Below are 24062 nucleotides of genomic sequence, written 5' to 3' on the forward strand. Positions count from 1 at the left end.
TCACTTATTTTTCATTGTTTATCTGTACATATGAACCATGATTTTAAAAAGATGTATGTAACCTCTAATAGATGCATGCATTCTCAAAAGTACTTGTATACTGCTATCTTTTGAAAAGCATATATCTTTGTAAAAAAAAAATTTCCCTCATTTTCTGGTATGTACATGTTTTATGATGCCCGCGTAGACATTAATATCAAAACACCATGCAAGAGTCATTCATTATCCAGGAACTTGTTCAAAATTATTTCTAGAGTGTAAAGAAGTTGAGTGCATTTACTGATGTCCTTGAATGTCCTCATGACAGATGTTTTTAGGCTCTTTAAAGTGGAAATTTATTTATTTATTGGTTCGATTTATATGCCGCCCTTTTCCAGAGACTCAGGGCGGCTTACAATGCATTAAGCAATAGCCTTCATACTTTTGTATATACCTGTTTAGTAGGGCTTTCGGCCCCCTCTAAGCAGTGTTCTTTTTATATTATATTATTCAGCCCCAATCAGTAAGTGAGTTGCTTAACTAAACATGTCAATTTCATCCACAAAAGTCTTTCTGGTGAATGTGTAATTAATTTTTGTGACTAATGAAAATAAAATATGGGAAAACAAATTTGAGGAGAAGTACATGAATGAATCTCCTCTGAATATAAATACAGAAGGAAGAGGGTCATGGATTTTTGTTGATTTCTCCAACAGGAGCAGAGGAATTTATTTTTTCAGTCCCTCTGACTCTTCTTCAGTTGGTATCCATATACAGGCAGCATGGATGCTGGCATCCACACTTCATAGACCCATGATGGCGAACCTCATATCGGTGGGCACATAAGCGTTACCCTAGCTCAGCTCCAGCACACATGCACGCGCCAGCCAGCTGATTTTCGGGCCTTCCAGGCCCACTGGAAGTCGGGAAACAGGCTGTTTCCGGCCTCCGGAGGCCTCCAGGGGGATGGGGAAGGCTGTTTTCGCCCTCCCCAGGCTCCTAGAAAGCCTCTGGAGCCTGGGGAGTGTGAAAAACAGGCTTACCGGGCCCATGGTGCCATCATGTGCCAAAAGTGAAGGGAGTGCGGGGGAGTCGTATGCGCATGCGTGAGAGGGCGGGGCGCAATGAATTATGGGTGTGGGCACGCACACTCACAACTGCCCCGCGTTCCCCCCGCTTTTGGCACATGACGGCAAAAAGATTCGCCATCACTGTCATAGACTTTCATATATGAGAATATATATATGCTTGAATGCTTCTACCTCCAAAAATGATGCACCATGAAAAGTTATGTTACAGGATCAAAGGACTTCTGCCTGGTTAAGGCACCAGGCTAGAAAGCAGAACACAGTGAGTTCAAGTCCTGCCTTAGTCATGAAAGCCAGCTGGGTAACTTTGGGCCAGTCACTCTCTCTCACACCAATCCACCTCACAGGGTTGTTGTTGTGGGGAAATAGGAGGAGGGAGATGTGTTAGATATGTTGGATTGTTTGTAAAAAAATAATAAAGGCAGGCTATACGTACATATATACATACATACATACATACATACATACATACATACATACACACACACACACATATACAGTACATACAGTCATCTTAAGACATAACCTATTACTTCACCAATAAATTGTAGCACACTCAGGACAAAATGGCTGCTCCTGATGCTGGAAGGAAGGGGACATGCCTGACAATACAGCCAATCAGAACTGGAGCTGCCACTAAAACAGGTTGAAGCTCTTGAGACTCAGCAGTAAAGGACTTAGAAATTTGAATCAAAGCTGGAAAATTTGGGCACAGGTGCATTTGCAATGGGCTGCAAGTTAGAGAAGGGTGATGTAATTCATTTTTCCACTCAGGAAGCAGCAAATGGCCATCCTGGTGATGGACCAAAAGAAAGAGTGGCTCTGCGCTTAACCGCTCTTTGTATCCACAAATAAAGGAAGCATGGTGTCTGTGTATTACTAAAAATAATTATGTTTGGAAATATCTTGTCATAAATTTATGGAGTAATTAACCTTAATGTGTTGCACTTGCAGCTTGAGCGCTGATCAACTGAAAGGAATGTTGGGCAATCAGGCATATTGTGACAATGTAATAAGATCTCAAAGAAAACACTTTTGACCGCTATGAAAATATTGTGCCAAATTAAAAGTAGTTGGGCAATTTATTGAAGTAAATAAGAGTGTCATTGAAGGAAGTAGAGTTCAACCTGAGCTAATGTTTTCATCACAATGTTTTTCTTTTTCATCTAACGCCAGGATGGTTATTTAAAATAACCTCACATTTTCCTCTTCAGATTGGGCTATTTACTTATTGCCTACCACCTTCTCAGCCCTAGTGTTTAGAGGCAAGCACTATATTTTGTCAATAAAATTCAATTTGGACTATGCTACTTCCTATTCAAGACAACATAAAGTGAATAGCAGAGAGCTGTACAATCTTTTCCATTTAATGTAGATAATATGTTTTAAAATGTATACAACAGCAGCTGAAGAAACCAAGAAAATAAAGTAATACACTGTCGTGTGATTTATTCAAAATGTATCTTATACAATTTCTAGTGATAGGTGGCACTCTGGAATGTTGAGAGTACTTTCACAAAATATCTATGATGGAGCACCAGACCAACCGCAAAATATCCATTTCCCAGAAGACAAACTGAAAAATCATTTCCAACAACTTTTTCTAATTTCTCAGGATGCCCACTTCCAGCCCCTGAAAAACGCCTACAATTTAGTCAGAAAAGTTAAAAGGTTTAGAGTTTCTGTAATTCAGCCTGATTTGGAAAAGCTTCTCTGCAGACTATATTGTTACAGATGCTATAGCTGAGCTATAAAAATATGCATGGTTAGATAGTAATCCTTTGCTACCATTTAGGAGTAGTCTAGATTTTTGCAGACTGATATAATATATCTAATAAAAGCATTTATTCCTCCTTCCCTCATCCCATAAAAGAAAAAAAAAGCTATCTATTAGTCATGGGCATCTCAACTGATTCATTGCATGTATACCCACTGCATTTCAATAGACACCCAATAGTTCATAGTACCACTATTAAAACACAAACAAACACCCACAGAACAGAAATCAAATAAAAATCTATAAAGCAATCCTACAAATTCTACACAGCTTTGTGCTGTGCAATTTGGAAAGTGCTGTGCATTGTGCAATTTGGAAAGTTAAAGAGAATGGATCTTAAAACAAAAAAAAATGTTTTTGGCAAGGAAGGGATTTTAAAAAAAAACTAATACAGTCAGCATGGTGTTTTGCATAATATCTAAACAAGAATGCTATACCAAAGGCCATAAGAAAATATGAAGAACTGAGATTTGTATTCATTGATGAAACCAAGAGTTTATTAGTTCAAAAGTAGGTCCCTCAGCAAGATAAGATCATCATGTTTATTTTGCTGGGTATTTTACATCAGGAGTACACAACGGCCTAACTGCACCCAATGTATAGATATGTGTAGATACTCGCACTAGAATCTAACGGGGAAAGACCCAAGAGTGTATGCAGTCTTATGTCATAGTTCATATGTAGGATTAAAGACAATCTTCCAAATGAGAAAACCAATGTTCTCACCCTCCAAGAAAGGGATGTGATAGAGGAGAAAATGGGAAGGGGAGGTGGCAAACTGACAAACCTAGGTGGGCTCACTCAAATTTCTTGGATGTAATGCAGGATTCACATATCGTAAATCATCTCTTTCATGGCTGGGTTTTTCAGCTAAGAGTTTCTTTTCCTGTAACATGCAAACACTTTTCTGATTGCATACTAGCATGCCCTGGTGCACATTTTGGGAAATGCTGTCTAACAGAAAAGCCAACTCTTAATATATACTGATATGTATGCAGGCGCATATATGTGTATAATTCTGAGCTATGAGATGTTTCAAGAGCAGAGCTATAAACTTTAATTTTGAGGTTTGGGGTCTATGTAAAAACTGCTTCACTCTCAAGTGTACTGTAGACAGAAACAAGGCTGTTTTAATTCCAAAAGTCCTACTGCAGTTCACAAGTTGAAAAATTTCCACAAAGTCAGAGCATCCAGCTGCCTCTCTGTCCTGAAGATCAGCAACCCATCCACCAATAATGAAATCTATTAACATTATTTCATTGGAGCCCTCATCAGTATCACAATACAACATTAGCATAGAAGTCATTTAATACAGTGAGTTAACATGACATACACTGCACCCAACTTTTAAAAAAAATCTATCATGATATAGAGTCAAGCTATCATTGTATAAATTGGCTTCTGAAAGTCAAAAAAAGTTAAAACTTTTTTACAATTTAAATTGTAAAATTGCCTTGGTAGTACAGGGGTTTAAGGCACCCTATTATTAAGCTTATTAAGACCAGCTGCCTGCAATTACTGCAGGGTTCGAATCTCGCCAAGGCTCAAGGTTGACTCAGCCTTCCATCCTTTCTAAGGTAGGTGAAATGAGGACCCAGTTTGTGGGGGCAATAAGCTGACTTTGTATAAATATACAAAAGGATGAAGGCTATTGCTGAGCACATTGTAAGCCGCCCTGAGTCTTCGGAGAAGGGCGGCATATAAATCAAATAAAAAAAAAAATGCTAACTGATGCAACTTTGCATTTGTATTAAAAATGTTATGTGCAGTTGATAAATAGGTACTGGGTATGTATTAAGAAATAACCACTGAGATACATATTAGTTGCTTGTCCTAACATAATGTACAGCTATATAAGTATACAAAGGAAGGCATGGATCTTATACGATGCAATGAAATATTATTAAGTTATACGAATTAATTTTTCCAACACTCTACACAGTTTGTAGAAAAACATGTTTGACAGAGTTACATGATGATCTCAGAGTTGCAGGATGATCTCAATTAACTGCAAGAGGATTAGTTTAAGACCCAAACAGATCTTTCTTTTTTTTTCAGAGTTAAACTAACTCTTCCCTCATTAATCACATTCCCCAAACTCCAAATCCAGTCAATGACAATGTTTCATTTTCCTATCCCACCAGCAAAGATCTGAAGGGAGAGTGGCTGAAAAAAAACAAGATGGTTATTTTGAAATATACAGTCAAAATTCCTAGTTCACTTATCTGGGAAGGGCACCAACAGCTACCAGTCTGATCTGGGAATGATCACTCTGTGTTGAAGAAGACCAGCCACTCCATCTTTCTATTCCCATAATATGGCAATATGAAGTAGATCAAAAGCTAAATCACCCAAGCCTGCAGCAGTATTAATGTCTAACAACATTTCCCACCCCCACCCAGAAAAGCAAATTATTCAGGCAAAAATTATATTTGCTGTTGCTCCATAATTTGGGAGCCATGGTTCTAAGGATATTCCAAATTCCATGGAACAAAGCCCAAAGTTATCATATCTTGTTCTCCAAGTATGATAGGACCTGGCAGCACGTAATAGAGGGAACCAGCTTCCTCCTGAGTAAAATGTACCTATCAATTGTGAGAGTTTATTTCAGGGGTGTTTAACTTGTGGCCCATGGCCTGGATTCATCACGCACTGGCCACGCCCATGCCCGGTTTAGCAAAAGGAGGGGAAAGTCATGATACGTCATGTGATGATGACATGATGGTGTGATTTGACACCCCTGGTCTATTTGAAGTTCAGGGACAAAACCTGTAGGATAGTTGGAACTAGCAGGATGGTACAGAAAAGCTGTAGAGGGAAACATCTGATGTTCCACACACTATACCTCTCATGCCAGGTGTCAAAGCAGTCACCAAGACTCCTAGTCAAAACTTTCAGAGTGATGTCATCTTTCAGAACAACATGCAGTAGAGAAAGTCAATGCATTCCCTGCTTTTACTTAACATATACTTGATCTGTTAGGTCATTTTTCATATATTGTCAGTATGCAAGTGATTGTCATCTTTACATTTAGGCTGAAGAGATGATGTTACCAAGTGATAACGTGACATCTGGAAGCTATTAGAGTCTGTATGCAGACAGACAGACTTAAACTAAGATGGAGAGACACTGAATTCAGACGCTATCTAGGAAAGTAAGTGTAATTTAGTTATTACAGACAGAACTAATTTAAGAGTCATATTATACTCAAAGCTATTGCTCAGGTGGCAGTTGTAATTAGACGTTCTTTGCATAGTTCCATCTTGTGCACCAGTTACAATCTCTCCTGGAATAGGAAGTTCTCATTATTCATAGATGCCTTAGTAAGCTTTTCAATCACTGCAATACATTCTACATGAGATTACCCATGAAGAACATATGAAAATTACAGATAACCTAGAACACAAGTGTTAAACTTGCTGCATCACATTGCCGTCACATGATGTATTGCAATGTTTTCCCTTTGCGGAACTGGGGTGGGCGTGGCCTGCGCATAACACATCTGGACCACGGGCCACCAGTTTGACACCCCTGAAAATGTAGCAGCTCAGGTAGAAGCAAGCATAGTTTCTAACTAGATCAACTAACTATTGATCTAGTGAGATCTGGTAAAGTTAGATCTCTATGTCCCTTCAATGAGGGAATGTGAGTCATTTCCATTGCTGTTCTCCTTCTACATTCCTTCAGAAATTTAGGTGACTTCCATCTTATTGGTTTTCAGAAAATTTAAAATGTGGCAATTGCAACAAGCATTGAGGTTGGGTTGCTCCCTATGGGTGAGTTTGAGTTTTGGTAAATTAATTGATGATCCTGATGCAGAGATATTTTGATCTTTTAGACATTCTGTTTTTAACCTGATTTGCTGTAGGTTGCTCAGAGTCATTAGAAACTGGAATACTGAGTAAATTCAATAAGTTCAATATAAGGGATATGGAATGTAAGTGTTGTTGCAGAGCACACGTTCCCCAGAGGAATAGTGGCATTACTCCAAAATCTAATTTTGACTGGATTTTATTTGTATTAAATCTTAATTTATAGTTTAATTTTAAATCAATATAATAATTATATTTAATTCAATATAATTATAATTATTCGATAGTATTATAAATATACTGTATAAGTTTATAATGATATCATTAGTGCAATATCTTGCACAAGAAAAAATATCACAATTTGGTAACCATTTTTGGATGGTAACCATCGTAACCATTCATGGCAGCATTAATCTAGAAAATGAAACAGATTTTGGAAACATTGAATAATAAACAATTTATAACAATCTTGCTATATTTAATAGTAAAAAAGAGAAAGTGAAGTTTTATTTGGTTAGTACCATTGCATAAACAAAATTCTTTGGTAAAACACTTGTTTTTCTTTTGTTTTCTTTTTTTTGAGGGAAAAAAAGCCCTTACATTGTATAGAGAACACATACAAGCAAACTTATATATACATATACTTTCATAAAAATAGAATACATCTTGGCAAAAATTACTTCCAGAGTTTATTACCACCTTATACAGTGTTTTGACGTCTAACACTTTTAAAACCAAACTTGGTATTTGGGGTAAGCAAGTTCTAATATAATCTTAAATTCTTTAATTATCCCTTGAAGAAGAAAGCTGAAATTCCTTCTTTGCACACTTCACCAGATTTCTTGTTCTAAGTAACCAGTGCAAATGCTGACTGTTGATCCTAGCTTGTACACCATATAAAGTAGCCATAAACTGTACTACTTTAGGGCAAGGGCAATTATCTTTCCTGCATTAGGGATTTATTACAGCGTTAGTTTTCAGTCATGTATGCCCTCTGGAGGAAAAATTGGCTACTATTTGTTTGCACTGAGGAAGCTTGCCAGCTTGAACAATCAACTAGTGGAACAGCTTGCCTTCAGAAATTGTGGGTGCCCATCACTGGAGGCTTTTAAGAAGAGACTGGATAACCACTTGTCAGAAATGGTATAGCGTGAGCAGGAGGTTGGACTAGAAGACCTCCAAAGTCCCTTCCAATTCTGTTATTCTGTTATTGCTGCTGTGCATTATGTGCAAACAACTGTCTGGGATTCTCACAATCTGTCCTGTTTTTCTTACAACTATATTTCAATTATTACCAATTACTATCTTACCTTTGTGTCACATCCAGGAAAGTTATTTTTTCCACCAAGTGTTAAATAAAAACTATTGTAATTATGAAACATTCCTTGTTATTTTGTAAAAAGAAAAAAAAAAACCCAACCAACCATACCATATTTATTTTCATACTGTATCATGGACATTATTTTGTTTTCATGCTTGGGAAAGAAATAAAAACATCCTTACATGTTATTCTTTTAGCACTAAATTATTGCCTAATTACTATCGCTAACTAGTTCCAAAGAGTCAGCAGAACAATCTTTGGGAGGTGATTGCTCCAGTGTAATAAATAAAGCATGTGGTAAGATTCCAATGATTCATAGACTACAGTTATATTTGTCAAGATGACATTATTGCAACAAGATTATTGCAGTCAGAAATAAGAAACGTAGCACCACTTTCTCCCAAGTTGCACAGTCTACAACTGTTTAGAGATGAGGCAGTCATTCTGGAAGTGGTGACACCCAGCGGGATGAATGCATGTGGTTAACATACTTTGATTATGTTGGGCAATGCTTCTCCTAGTAAGGATAAGCAGACACAGCTATATAGACTATGAAAGTGGTCTGATATTCAATGGCTCCATCACTGCTGTAAGAAAGAGCTTTGACTCTCATCCGATATGTCTCTGGCTCTTGCAGAGGCCTCGTGGTATACACCACCCCCTTCAAGTTCTCATCTCTGAGTGAAAAGGGGATGCTTGTGTCCTCATTCACCATAAGGAAACTGGTCCTTGGGTGCACCACTCCATCTTCAGTGTAGGCAACTAATCGAATTAGATCCTGATTGGCCGCAATCCCAAATGGGAGAGATACAAGTTTGTATTCCAAGGCATAAGGGCTCAAGGCACATTCCAAGTCATTGGGCAGGCAGTTCTTGAGGCACGATCTGAAAAGAAACAGTTGTGGATATTAGTCTAGAATTAATCTAATCAATTTCTACTATTCTTTACCTTGCTTCATCAAATCTTAGCCACAGTTGTAAAATCCAGATCATCGTTGGATTGATTGGACCCATAATATAGTTAGGTGATTCTGTGGATTATTTATATAGAAACATATGTGCTAGTCGTTCCCAACTCTAGGGGGCAGTGCTCATCTCCGTTTCAAAGCCAAAGAGCCAGTGTTGTCCAAAGACATCTCTGTGGTCATGTGGCGGGCATGACTAAATGCCAAAGGCACACGGAGCGCTGATACCTTCCCACCAAAGGTGGTCCCTATTTTTCTACTTGCATTTTTTAGGTGCTTTTGAACTGCTAGGTTGGCAGAAGCTGGGACAAGTAATGGGAGCTCACCCCGTTACACAGCACAGGGATTCAAACCGCTGCACTGTCGACTTTTCAATAGACAAGCTCAGCATCTTAGCCACTGAGCACCACATCCCTTTTATATTGCCTCTAGCAAGTCTGATTTGTGATGAAATTGAAGTGAATTTTGGAAGAAGTATTCCTATTTTGTATTTTTAATTACTGTACTTCAGTTTACTCTTTCTTATTCCCATTTTGCATTACATGTTTACCCGGAAGTGGAACAATATGACGGTAATGTATATAAGTAAATTAAAATAAATGTATATTTTAAGTCATCACATTCAACTTACCCAAACTGAGACACTTTTTAAGTAGATTGTTAAATTAACATTAAACAGCACTTAATACAGGCAGCACTTCAAGATTACAAGTGCCCCTTGTTTAGCGACTGCTTCTTTAACCAACCCTTCACAGTAACAACAGTGATTTAAAAAAAGTAACTTGTAAATTCTTCCATTTATGATCTTTACAGGTCTGTAAAGCAAAGGAAAGTATGAAGTAAGAACATAAGCACTGTTGCACTGTTCCACTTTGCTTAAAGATCGAGTTGTTGGTACCAATTGTGCATGCTAAATGAGGACTCTCTCTCTCTCTCTCTCTCTCTCTCTGTGTGTGTGTGTGTGTGTGTGTGTGTGTGTGTGTGTTATGCTCTACTGAATTACCAAATCACAAAGAACACCTGGGAAACATAGAGAGATGAAGTTAAAGCATACCCAGAAAGACGATCTCGTTGGTGGTTTGGAGGGCAAGGAGTTTCTATACACTGATAGCTTCCTTTCATGTTAAAACACATGCGGTTTGGTCCACAGTAGATGTTTTGTTCAAGGCATTCATCTACGTCTGATATAATTCAAAAGGGATGACAATTTCAGATAGGCCATTCATTGATTTCATTTTCTTTTTACTTTGCATCCCAGATAAACAGCACCAATAGGGAATGACACAGAACCATCATTGTCATGCATATAAAGGAATATTTTATAAATTATGCATATGAATAAATAGAACAAATAACTTCTTTCCATTGGAGCCATTTGCTTCCCACCAAATATATTAAAATATAAGATTAAAAAAAGAAAGAAAAGGCTAACTGTTACACATTTTAATTCCAAGTGGACACTCATTTCCTTTTACCTGTGTTTTGCTATGATTTTGTGTCAGGCTCTCACTGGAGATCCCAAAGAGTTTTACATTTAAAAAGAAATGAAAACTCTTTGTCCCAAAATTGTGATTTATGCAGTCATCTTATTTGTGTTCCTATAAGGAACTGTTCCCTTTCCTATTATCCACTGCGGTGGCGCAGTGATTAGAGTGCAGTACTGCAGGCTACTTTTGCTGCTTGCCGGCTACCTGCAATTTGGCAGTTCAAATCCCAACAGGCTCAAGCCTTCCATCCTTCTGAGGTGGGTAAAATGAGGGCCCAAATTGTTGGGGGCAATATGCTGACTCTGTAAACAGTTTAGAGAGGCTGTAAAGCACTGTGAAGCGGTATATAAGGGTAAGTGCTACTGCTCTTGCTATTCTTAAAGGTAAAAGTAAAGGTTTCCCTTTCCCAGTTGTGTCTGACTCTAGGAGGCAGTGCTCATCTCTGTCTCTTAGACAGCATTGTCCAAAGATATTTCTATGATCATGTGGCCAGCATGACTGTATGCCAAGGTTGTGACCTTCCCACAAGAGTGGTATTTATTTATCTATCTACTAGCATTTGCCTGCTTTCGAATGCTAGGCTCGGGTCTCAAATCCAGGCTGCCAGTTTTCAAGCTGACAAGCTCAGTATCTTTAACCACTGATCCATCGCGCCCCCTACATCTATATTCTTAGTGATGTGCAAAATATACTAATTAACTTAGTAGTCTTCAGTATGAGCAGATAGGAGCCCTGCCTTACCTTAAAGACAACTCTTGGAAAACTCTCACATGAACGAAGGCCATTATTGAAACAATTAATGGATTAAGATACTTACTATCTACCATAATATCAACTGAAATGTATTTCTAAGGCACTGATGAACTATACTGATGAATTTTAATTCTTGTACTTTAATTTTTCCACACTGTCAAGACATTTTCTTACCTTGACATGTTTTACCATTGGGCATGATTCGGTAACCCGATGGGCAAAAACACTGGTAACTCCCTAAGGTATTTCTGCATTCATGCTGACATACACCTCTGTTCTCACATTCATCAATGTCTGCAAAAATTAAAAAAAAACAAACCACCCAAACATTTAGGTTCTATGTAAAGTGACAGGCTAAGAGAGGAAAGCTCAGTTAAGGCAAGATTCCAAATATTAAATTCCAACACACAGACACAGACATATACAACTAGAGTTTTGCTGTATTTAGACTATTTTTTTTCCTTAGCAAATGCAGTTTAGCAAATCTGAGGAATCCTGCCACAATCAGAGCTTTTGAGGTTGACATTTTTGAAGTCCTTTCAACTATTAGACAAGGAGCCTCTTGTCCAATCCTTCAAAACAGAAAGTAAAGACAATATAAAGTTGATAACTGCTAGTTGTAAAAATGTCTGTCAGCAGCACCATAGTATGTCTGAAGAAGTGAGAAGACTCAAAGCCTGAGATTCAGTCCACACCATTCTGAAGGCTGGCAGAGAAGGACAGAATCATCACTGCCAAAGTTACTTCTGTCTTTTAGGAGCCAGGAGCATAAAATATAACTCCCCAGGGGAAATCCCTCACTGAGTACAAAGGCCTCCCTCATAGTCTCAACAAGCTCAGCATCTTTCACTCAGAAAATCAGACAACATTATTCATCATAGATTTGGGAATTTCTGAGAAGAAACAACATTGTTATAAAACAGAAGAATATGACCTGAAGCATCAGGGTAATCCATCTTGCTTTTATTTAGTCTTTCATATAGGACAGTGGTTCACAACCATTTCTTCACCAAGGACCTCCTTTAAAAGCCTTTTGTGGCCCATGGACCAAATGGACCATGACCAATGGCGGGTTGCCCCCGGTTCGCACCGGTTCTATAGAACCGGTAGTAAAACTGGTGGGAGGCTCCGCCTACCGACCCCGACATCATCAGAACGCTTCTGCGCATGTGCAGAAGAGCGTGCGTGCGGCCCCGTTGTGAATTGGTAGTAAAGGTAAGTAGAACCCGCCCCTGACCATGACTATGGATTCCCCAAGACTTAACTCAAAATTTAAATCATAACATTTCTTCAAGACTTTGCGGACCCACTGTGACAACATTGCGTTCTCTTCCATGGGTCCGTGGACCACAAGTTGAGATCCACTGGTCTAGGATATGGATGCTCTGGCACCTAAACATTTTAAATGTTGGGCAAATGTGCTTCTACTCACATGAAAAAGTACCAGTCAGCTCATGCCCTTCGTGTCACATCTGCTGCTTGTTTGGGAAGTTATATCTTTTTCAGCTAACATAAGTAGATACATCCATTAAATAAACAATGTTCTAAGAGGGGGAAACTGGATCAGATGGAGATGAAGCATAGGAGATTAAACACAAGAGAGTGAAGTTCAAACTTCTTTTAAGCACTGCATGGGTTCCAATCTAGAATGGATCTAAACCCAAAAAAATCGTGCCATGTTGATCGGAAATTGATCTCTTCATCTTCCTTTGAATAAGTGGGGAAAGATGCAACTAAATATCTTAAAATATCCTTTAATTTGACCATGAAATGTTTATTTGATATGTTTTAAAAGCTCTTAATGAGATGGAAGAAAGGGCCTATCAACCTCATTTTTACGTGTGTTTGTGGCAATTGTACAATTAAATAGCATTAAAATCATTGTTCTTAATGGCTGCATTGAAAATGAACAAATCCCATGTTTGAACCTCTCAGTGCATTTTTTTAAAGCAACTTCTCCTCTCATTTCCTCCTTCTTTTTGCATTCTCACAATAGGAAACAGTCTTCAGAATCAGTTATAGATATAAAACTAACAGAGCGAAACCATGCAGATTTCACTTAACAATTGTCCTGTTTTTATGACTGCACTAGAAACATAACTTTGGGAGCAGTCCTCACACTTAACGTTGCAGCAACCCTGTGGTCACATGACTGACATTCAAGTGCCTTGCAACTGGCAGATGGTTTACAACCATCTCAATGCCTGGTGGTCATGTGATCATCATTCACACACTTCCCAGCTGGCTTCTAACCAGTAGAATCAATGGAGAAGCCAGAAAATGAAATTGCAAGTCATGGTCATGTGATATCTCACTTAATGGCCATGCTTGACTTCCTTAATGACCAGCAGAAGAAGTGCTGTCCTAAGTCATTGTGATCATATGATGTTTCACCTAACAACCATGTTTGGCTATGGAGTTTCCAGAACCCAACTGTAGTTAAGTGACTACTTGTACTTTCTTAAGTCCACCGTATAAACATTTTAAGAGCCTGCAGTAATAATATTTTGAAAGAAGAAGCTCTTAGTTTTGGGTCTAATTCTAAGCAATGAAGATCTTGGATATACCTTGCTATTAACAGCATTGCAATTTGGGGAAACAGTCAGCTTTTATTGTACTCATTTTTGGCCACCACACCCAACAAAGAACCTTTGAAAGTCTTTCTAATCGGGTAGGAATAAATGAAGAAATACATTCATTCATGTAGATAGGCCTTTAGAGCTTTAAAGATGAACTCTAATAATGACAACCTGCCTTTGTTGGCAGATCCCAAGTGGAATGAGCAGGAAAAAAGAAAGAAAGAATATGCATCATATGTACAGACATATACAGTACATACATATACACACATATATAGGCGTGACATTTACCTATACATTTGTTATTTCTTGCCTCATAGCCTTCAGGGCAAGGCTCTCTAACATTTCTTCTAGTCCTGGCGATGGGAATTCTGCTGTTCCTATACTCTGAGTAGGAGCTGTAGAGATTGGAGGAGTGCCTGATATATTGTTGAGGTCGATAGTTGTCTCTCATGGGGGAGTACTGAGCATAATTATAGCTATTGTAATAAGTGCCATAATTTGGGAACCTCTCCAATCCAGCGCAAGATTTGCCATCGCCTAATAAATGTTGTCCAGGAGGACAGATACACTTGAAGCTGCCGGGCATGTTGGCGCATTGATACGCACAAGGTTTAGGCACTTGTTCACATTCATTAATGTCTGCTCATGGGACATGATTCCAAACACATCATGTAACAAGGGGAAGGAGAAAAACACACATAAACAAAAAAAAAAAAACACACATAAAAACTCATCAGTCTGAGGAATACGCTGAAATTACAAATGTGATTCTAAAACCACAAAACATAGACAGTACATGCATTAATCTTCTTGAGCAACATTTGATGAAAACCATGAGATCACCCTAGCTAAATATGCACATTTTTACAGCAAATTAAGTGTTCTCTACATACAGTGAACAAAATAGAGGCCTTGCTTTTTATCGATCTGGAATTTTTCAGCATTTTCTTAACCTTTAAATAGTCGCAAGGTTCCTGCAATGATATTCAAGTGTTCCCTAATGCAAGACAGGGATTATGATCCTGTGTAAATTTACCTGGGCACAATGGTACTTTGAAGGAAATTTGGACCAATTTACGTTTTAAAATATAGAATCTTTTGAATGACAATGAATTGAAATATATACTATAAGTCAGGGGTGAAATGTAAAATTTGTTACTACCGGTTCTGTGGGCGTGGCTTGATAGTGGTGGGGGGTAATGTGACTGGGTGGGTGTGGCCATTTTTTTTTAACTTTTCAAAGCATTTTTTCTGCAAATGCAAAAAAATGCTTTGAAAAGCTTCTGCCGATCAGGCAACACAGCTGGGATTGTCAGAGGCTTTTCAAAGCATTTTTTTAACCACCTCTTCCGCTGAAGAGGTTGCAGAAAAAAATGCTTTAAAAGTCTCTCTGACGATCTGGCAACTCAGCTGGGATCAAAAAAATGTTTTGAAAAGCCTCTGACGATCCCAGCTGAGCCGCGCGATCATTGGAGGCTTTTTTTTTAACTTTTAAAAGCATTTTTTCGGAGGAAGAAGTTGTAGAAAAAATGCTTTTAAAAGTAAAAAAAAAAAAGCCTCTGATGATCGTGTGGCTCAGCTGTGCATGGTGGGGGGGGGCCCGCAGGGATTTTTGCTACCAGTTCTCTGAACCACCCGCTGCCATCGCTACCGGATGGGCGATCCGGTCCCAACCAGGAGCATTTCACCCCTGCTATAAGTGTACAGCCCTTGAATCTGCAGAGAATTTTAAAGAAAGCATGTCACTTCTGTGTTAAAGATATCTCATGCTTAAATGTCCAGATTTTATTTTGTTTATTTTCTTACTATGATTACAGTAAAGGCCACTAACAGTGTTTAAAGCACATGAATTTTAAAGGGAGCATTAAAATTGTATATCAACTTTTCCCCATACAAATAGGAAATATGAGTGCCTGTTAGAGGTAGGGACCATTTGTGGGACAAAGAGTCCCATTCCTGCTCTACTATGCCCATTTGAGTGGGAAAATGTGCCCTAGGTAAATGTTTAGCTTATGTGAATAGTTATATTTCCTGGGATTTTTTTGCATTCATACATGAAATTAGAAGCTGAGGGGCTTCTTTCCCACAGTAAAAGTCTTAAAAGCCCAATCTTCTGGAAACTGCTAATTTCAAGAAGAATACCGTAGCACCTTGAGCTTCATAGACAGCTACCAATAGCAGGTGATATTCACAAGAATATTATTCATATTTATTAGAGCTGTGAAAGTAATCTGGATTCAAAGAGCATGATGTAATTTGGAACCCAAGGGGGCAACACTCATCATATAAACTTATTAAAGGCCACCATATCTTTCCCAGATTCACATGCTCCAAATCACAATTTGCCATTCAAATTCTTATCTATAGTTAGACCTAAAGTTTATTCAATTCCAGATTCTGACTTACCCACACACGGTCTTCCAACTCCCTGGTATCGATAGCCTCTTGGGCACACACACCGATAACTTCCTTTTGAGTTTTCACATATCTGGTTGTATCGGCATTGGTGAGTACCATCTTTGCATTCATCAATATCTGATGAGGAACATAACATCTTGCATTAGGAAAAAGAAAATATTTCTTTCTCTTGATAAGAATATATACTTACAGGGTTGCAAACCTTCCTCAACATTTTTTTTTATCATACTTCAGTTTCGAAATATTTATGTGTCAGTTATAAATATTTATTAATTAGATTTATATGGCTGCCCATCTCATGTTAGTCAAATTAGTGCCAGATGCCTTCTAAAGAACATGTAGATTATCTTGAATCTGCTCATTTTCACTTCTTATATTCTTAAAAAATAATGTCAGAATATTTTTCACCAGCAGGAAATGAGGAATAACACGGAAAAGAGCCTTGTAGTCTATGGTAGCAAAAAGTCAGAAAACTTTTTCCGATTAACACATTTTATTTAGAGGCTTTGATTTTTGTGAACTGCAGATCACTTCATCAGATATATAGAGAGTGGCTATACTGATATGATGAAGTAAGCTGCAACTCATGAAGGCTAATGTCTTTTAATAAAATGTGTTAGTTGAAAAAGGCACTAAAGTGTCTAGATTTTTTGTGACCATCATAGGTTCATGTAATATTCATGATTACCATATTTTTCAGAGTATAAGATGCACCTTTCCCCCCCCCCAAAAGGGGGTGAAAATTTAGGTGCGTCTTATACACTGAATGTAGCCTCGCCCACTCACTGGCCCCCACCCTTTGCTGCAAGGAGGTAAATTACTGGAACAGATACTTCTTTTTCCTTGTGCTAATCAAGCTATGCTGAAAACGAAAATGAAAGTAAAGCAGGCTGTTTGCTGTTTGCTGCAAGGAGGCAAAATTGCTCAGAGGCAGAGGCAGATTTCTTTTTCTTGTTTTCTTCACCAAACAAGGTAGGTGCGTCTTATAGTCCTGTCCATCTTATATTCCGAAAAATATGGTATATTTGGTAATATCAATGATCCATGACTATCATTCAGAAATTTGAGAGAAAGAGGAGAAGATAACTGAAACAGCTTGTTCTCTGTTATACCCTGAAAATAATATAAATAAATGTACAAACCTATACATGTTCCATTTTCCGCTTTGGTCATTCCACTTGGACACAGATCAATGCATTTATAGCCACCTCGTGTATTCTTGCATAACTGGTCAGATCTGCATATATTTTGTCTGCATTCATTCACATCTTTTTTTTTAAAAAAAAAAGCAAAATGAAATTAAATAATTAAATTTCACTGTTGCCTTGTCTGTTCAAAGGGCAATCTTTCTGTGACTTCCCTGCCACCCCACCATCTTCTCCAAAGCAGGAGCGAGATAGCATCTTTTCTGCAAACAGTGGACAACCCTATTGAGGAAAAGGGAATGCAGAATCACATCAGTTGACATTCTAAATATCTGAATGGAGTAGAACAACTGGAAACTTCAAGGCTGCTAGCAGGAGATCTCTCAGGGCTTCTGTGTCGAAAACAACCCATTTATCACTGAATCACATATACTGTTTTGTAGGTAAACTGATCTTGAAGAGAAAAGGAATTTCCCCAAGTACTTATTTTATTTCATCCATGGAGATTGCAATTATTCCAGATATGCAATTATTCCAGGAATAATGATTAATTACATCAACACAGTGAAAAACTACATTTCAAAACGCATGGAAATAAATTGCCTGAATGCTCATAATCCACTATGTACAAGTATATTCAGTGACTGTTAAATTTCGGTTGTGCTGGGTAAAGTATTCACCCACAAGTGAAAAGCCACTCCAGTCCCACTTTGGATTATGTCAAATTTGTACCCGTGCATTTTCGGCCTTTCAGCTGATAGCCTGGATCACATCCACAATGGAAGCTTCCAATGGTGTTGAAGCAATGCTGTTGACAAGGGTGTGACTCTTGGCATTCATTTACATCTGTTGAATAATAATAAAGACATTTTGACCTATTTCTTTGCATCCAACTTTGTAATGCTAGAAAACAACCTGGCACTTTTGCTGCTGAGCAGAAGCAAAACCCAGAAGGAAGAAAGGATGATTTCTACTCTGCTTCTAGGTTTATTACATCATGAAAAGTGTTTGTAGTGTTTTGTGGTTGCCCAGGTTGGCTATTTTTTACTCCTCTGTCTATACTGCAAGAAAGCTCCTTATCCAAGGAGTCAATGCCCCCCACGTCTCTGAACACACACAAGCAACATAGTATGTGCTTCTCCAGTGCCTGTATGACAGTCAGATATGTATAATTCCCAGTTTATCATTATTGCACAAATATCCAGACTTCAAAATTCTACAACTCCCTGAAGCTTTCAGATACTGACCTCCTCTAGAGCAGGTGTCTTCAACCTTGGCAACTTTAATCCTGGCAGACTTCAACTCCCAGAATTCTGGGAGTTGAAGTCTGCCAGGATTAAAGTTGCCAAGGTTGGAGACACCTGCTCTAGAACATGTAATGTTGCTAGGTTCTGTGCAGTTCTTAAAATCCATCAGAAGATTACCTATGCCAGTGATGGCTAACCTTTTTGTCATCACGTGCTGAAACCGCGTGTGTGCGTGTGACAGCACGCCCGCGCGCCTGCACCCCTAATGCAATGCGTGCATGCCCCCCTGTGCGACCGCCCCCATGCATGTACATACTTCCCTGTTCTCCCCCACCCCCTGCGCATGCGCCCCCCACACTCCCTGCCCCCGCATGCGCGTGTGATCTCCCATACTCCCCCCACGCATGCGTGCAATCCCCTGCACTCCCCCACCCCTGTGCATGTACGCACCTCTCCCACATGCGCGGCAGACCCAAAAATTAGCTGGCCAGCAGAAGGCATGCCTGCATGCACAGTGGAGCTGAGCTGGGGCGACAGCTCGCATGCCATCAGAGAGGGTGCTGCGTGCCACCTCTGGCACGCATGCCATAGGTTCGCCATCACAGACCTATGCCATAAACCAGACTAAATAAGTCTCTAGTTCATCACACTAGAGTGTTTTGTAATTTGATAGATATAATCTGTCACTACTAACTTTATATTCTTTTACATCCCTTTAATGCTCCTACCCCTCCTTTTAGATTTTTTTTTAGACTTTTGTTGTATATACTTTGTTTTATATTTTTTAGCTTTTTAAAAGTGATCATTGTTTTAGATTTTGATATATCTTTTATCTTTTAATTGACCATATCCTACCCTTCTTATGAGGGTCTATGACATCAAGCATGGATAAGTTAAAATGTTATTAGTAAAAATGAATATAAAGAATAAGAAAATTATTAAAGACAACTTTGAATAGTGGAAACACCATCGAAGTCATCAGTATTTGGGTCATACCTGTTATACACCCTGTTTCCCTGAAAATAAGACCTCCCGGATAATAAGCCCAATCGGGCTTTTGAGCACACAGGCTAAAATAAACCCTCCCCGAAAATAAGCCCTTCATGAAAATAAGTGCCCCCCCCCCAAATATTTAAATGCATGTGCAGTTGGTCCCCGCCATTTCCTGTGGTTAGGGTTAGGGAGACAGAGCTGGAAATCAGGTAAGAAGACTAGAGGATCCCCGTCTTGGTCTACACGCCCCAAAATAATAAGACCTTCTTCTCCTAATTAACAGGATTAGTGCACTCAGGCATTAAATCTGAGAATGGAAGTAATACACTTCAGACAGTGCTAGTTAAGCCTTTTTAGTCTGTTTTCTGGCCCAGGACAAAATCCTCTCTGAATGGAGACTAGAGGGCAGACTCACAACAGTCTAAAGTGGCTAACAGGAGCTGAGTAGATCCTGATCCCTGACCTCATCAGCAACCACATTATTGTTGGAATATGCTAGGTGATGTCCGTAGCCAAAATTTTAGTGGAAAAAGAAAAAAAATACTATTTTTCTAAAGACAAGCTTAAACTGCTCAGCTGTGGGTTGGGGATGAGATAATGTTATGAGTGGTATAAAATCAATTACTGAGTCATGTTTCTGCCTCAAGGACATAATCATGACCTCAAAACTTTGCCTAAGTAGTAGCTAAATAGTAGTACTCATGGATGGCAGCCCCAACACCAAATGCTTTGAAATTGAAGGCTGGAAATGTCCCATGAGAATGATGCAATGTAATGTAATAATTGTTGAAATTTCAGCTCAATGCAATTGAAAGGCACATGTTAAAAACTTGTGATCGAAATCAGAAAGTTACTAGCATATATTATCCCTAGCTCATCTGAATGGAAGACTATTAAAAATATTGGATACTTAGAAATTATAAATATATATATATATCAGAAAACCACATTGTGAGAAAGCAAATTCTCAGTACATGTTTTTCCAATCTGTTTCTTACTATTCTAGGGAACACCTTATCCCCATAAAAGTATTATTTAATGAGCATTAGGCCCTTTAATGAAAGTGTTTGGTGCATATTGTCATTTCCATACCTTGGCAACTCAATCCATCTGGTGTTCTTCTAAAACCAATCCCACATTGAACCACACAGCGATATGAGCCAATAATGTTCTCACAGTCTTGGCCAACCAAGCATGAATGCCTCCCTAAGGCACACTCATCAATATCTGCATAAATAGCAATACAAAAGTGTAATATAGTTCAAATGGGAATATAGGCTCTATTGAAGCATAGACATATCTCAATATATCATCATGGGAGAAGCAGCATCCATTTTCTCAGGAAAAGATAGTATACAGAAGCAGCCTAAAAGGGCATAATCAAAAAATATATTGAAGCTTATCAGCTATTGTGCTACCTTCTGGTCTTTAAAGAGAAGCCATTTTATTCTTTTCAATCTATGACTCCTTTATTCTCCATTGTTGTTTCTGGGTCCCCAATTCCCTAATTAAGAACAACTGCCTACCACAAATAATTACTCATGAGGTAGAACTGTACTGGAGAAGTTATGGTGGTCCCTCACTCTGGAGAAGATATTCCTTGGTCTCACCTAGATTTCAGGGATACTAATTGTCCTCCAAGAGATTTTAGAAAGTGATGCTTACCCTGACATGCTCTTCCATCTGCTGATATAGTAAGACCCTTGGCACAGGAGCAGTAATAGGTGCCTACAACATTGTGACATATATGGGAACATGGTTTCTGAGTTGTACACTCATCTTCATCTAATGGGAGAAAAAAACAGAATAATTAATAGATGGTTAAATACCTAAGAATACAATCTGTAGCCCAACAGCTTCATGGTGTCTGCTAGAAATTTAATCTTTGACGTCCCCAGATTCTATTCCCCACAACAAGAAATTCCAACAATGATAGCACCAGTACAATAATAGTAAGGAAAAGAAACCAGGAACCATCACATTGAAATTCTACCCAGGTTGAAGATGTTGCTTGAACTCACTCATTACCAAGCACATCAGAAAAGAAAAACAATCTTCAATTCAGTTTTATTTAAAAGAACACGTTATATGCTAAAGCTAGGAGCTCCACATTGTAAAAACAAGTTCCAGCATTTCAGATATACCTGCCAGTTTATTTCCTCGGGCAATTTTGGATTTTTCCACCACTGAAAATAACCCCCTTTTTAAAAAATAAAATAAATAAACACCTGGAAGGACATTTATACCAACAGTACTTTACTATCTTTTTGTTTTGATAACTGAAAGGGGAAAAAACAGTCCATGAAAGAGGAAGGAGAATATATGGTGTGCTGCAATTTTTGCAATGGTCAGGTTTGTGGATTCTCTTACCTGAACAGTAGGGACCAGAAGAATCCAAACTAAACCCATTAGGGCACTGGTTGCTGTGATCTCCTGTGGAAAAAGGGAATGGCTAATCAGATTGATATAAGTTGTTACTCTTATCTTTCAGAAGACAACCATTTCAAAGATGGAAGACCCTTTGTTTTTTATTGCTCCTGAGGTAAGAAATAGAACTGATGGATGAAATGGCATGGAAACTGATTTTTAACTACTGTAATCATAATGATAAAACAGTTCTCGACAACGGAGCAGATTGCAGTGAAAAAATGACAGGTTCTTCTTTATTAGAGGCATTTCATTAGAGGCTACACTGCTGTCTATCAATGTTACCACAGCTGCATCTTATGTTGCAAATTATCTGTTGAGAAAACAGTTGGGCTAGTGGAATTTCAATTTTTTTTCCTATTATGGCAGCCCTTAATATACTTGCTGGGCATCTTAGTTCAAAAAGTTTCTATTCAGAACTAAAATATTTACCCAGAAAGTACATGGTGTGTCTCTATGAATCACATTTTAAAAACAAAGTCCAAAATAACATTTGTATTCAAGGTGACTGTAAGAAAAGAACATCACCCCCAAACAACAAATGTCATGTTTACAGGAGACATTCTGTCTTCATTAGTATTAAAAAAAGGTAACTGTCATTCTTTTGGGAAGATGCAAAAGGTTAGCTTGAATTAAGGAAATTTATGCTGGCTGATGACCAATTCACGTTTGATACTCCATTGCTCAAATGTACCCAAAATTGCCAGGATTGATTAGGTCATAACTTCTCAAAGGATGGTTGCATCTTGAAAAAACTTTATTTACAAAATAAGCAAAAGGTAAGATAATAAAACTTTTATGAGTGCACAATTACTGTCAAACATTTCTAAGTCTGTGTGCAACCAATACAAAGTTTTTTATTTGAATTGGTCTTTATTTAGTTAAATATAATTATATTAAACTTTAGCATATGGATTGCCTCATTTTACTGACAGCTTTCCACAGGTGATCTGACCTAAATTGTAAAGAAGGAAAATGACAAAACATATTTTAATAATAATAATAATAATAATAATAATAATAATAATAATAATAATAATAATGATGATGATGATGATGATGATGATGATGATGATGATGATGATGATGATGTGTGTATATATCTACCATCCTCAAAATCCATACCTTTTGTAATGGAAGCAGCAATTTTAAAAGTCAGAGCTTCTTCATGTGGGTTGTATTCTGTTTTAATAGAAGAGGCTTGAAGTGTTTCAACCAGGAAAGGCATTTTCCCACGATTTGGATCGTAAGTAATGGTATGGTTCCAGGTGTATGGTAAACTGACGCCATCTATGCTAAAGAGCCGAGTGGAGTAAGCATAAAGCTGACCAAGGCCTGTTTGAATGTAATCTTCTGTATAATCCTAAAATGAACATCACAGCTTTAAGCTGAAGAAACTGCCTTGTTCAGCATGCAAAAATTCACAATCATTTACAATTAAAATTGCAACTGATACTTATTGAGATATATGGTTTATCTCATATTGGTGTTTAATAAATTGGTGAAATTGATACTGAACTCAATTACTTGTTTTCCAGAGGAATGGCATCAATGTTTTATTCTCAGTGCAGGAATGAATGGCAAAAACCCAAGTTCCGTGTTTATCTCTGACTTTTGGAATAAATTAGAAATGCACTTTAAGACACCAGGCTAAAAATTGGGGGGCTATGGGTTTTAGCCCTTCCTTAGGCACAAAGTCAGCTGGGTGACCTTGGGCCAGTCACACTCCCTCCTTCTGAGGAGAGCAGGCAAGGAACATTGACAAAATGTTCCATTGCAGGATACAAAGGTACACTGGAAAGAAATTCAGCACTACCTTGAGGGAAATCAATAAGAGAAGGAACATGAATATTTTCTTTTAAAAGAGGAAAGAACTATCTTTTACATCCAAACCCCAAAACAATTGCCAAAGATTTATATATCCTTTCAGAGTAGCCAGTGCCCCAGCAACATAATATGACACCAGTGATTTATTTATTCCCAGTGGTTGGCTCTTGTTGGGACAGTAACCAGTTCTTTGTGCTAGACTATTAAACCACATTCCCCAGAAGGCAGAAATGTTCTTGGTC

General features: G+C 38.2%; 1 protein-coding gene across 3 annotated transcripts in view; it reads right to left on the reverse strand.

Moving 5' to 3' along the window:
• Nucleotides 1-7113: 7113 nt before the first annotated feature.
• Nucleotides 7114-24062, reverse strand: part of HMCN1 (hemicentin 1) — a 226242-nt gene continuing 209293 nt past the window's right edge. Inside the window, exons 97-107 of one of the 3 annotated variants that reach the window (XM_034409612.2) lie at nucleotides 23119-23356; nucleotides 21937-21999; nucleotides 21232-21351; nucleotides 20659-20793; nucleotides 18059-18172; nucleotides 17324-17449; nucleotides 16170-16298; nucleotides 14052-14402; nucleotides 11356-11475; nucleotides 9996-10122; nucleotides 7114-8861 (exon numbers count right to left, since the gene is read on the reverse strand). In XM_034409612.2, coding sequence (XP_034265503.2) covers nucleotides 8495-8861; nucleotides 9996-10122; nucleotides 11356-11475; nucleotides 14052-14402; nucleotides 16170-16298; nucleotides 17324-17449; nucleotides 18059-18172; nucleotides 20659-20793; nucleotides 21232-21351; nucleotides 21937-21999; nucleotides 23119-23356 — 1890 coding nt within the window. In that variant the 3' untranslated portion in view covers nucleotides 7114-8494. The remainder of the gene's footprint in view (nucleotides 8862-9995; nucleotides 10123-11355; nucleotides 11476-14051; nucleotides 14403-16169; nucleotides 16299-17323; nucleotides 17450-18058; nucleotides 18173-20658; nucleotides 20794-21231; nucleotides 21352-21936; nucleotides 22000-23118; nucleotides 23357-24062) is intronic. The other 2 variants (XM_034409613.2, XM_034409614.2) reach the window with 2 other exon arrangements.

Source organism: Pantherophis guttatus, chromosome 3 (assembly GCF_059756535.1).
Source record: "Pantherophis guttatus breed Tessera chromosome 3, ASM5975653v1, whole genome shotgun sequence".
Lineage (NCBI taxonomy): Eukaryota > Metazoa > Chordata > Lepidosauria > Squamata > Colubridae > Pantherophis > Pantherophis guttatus.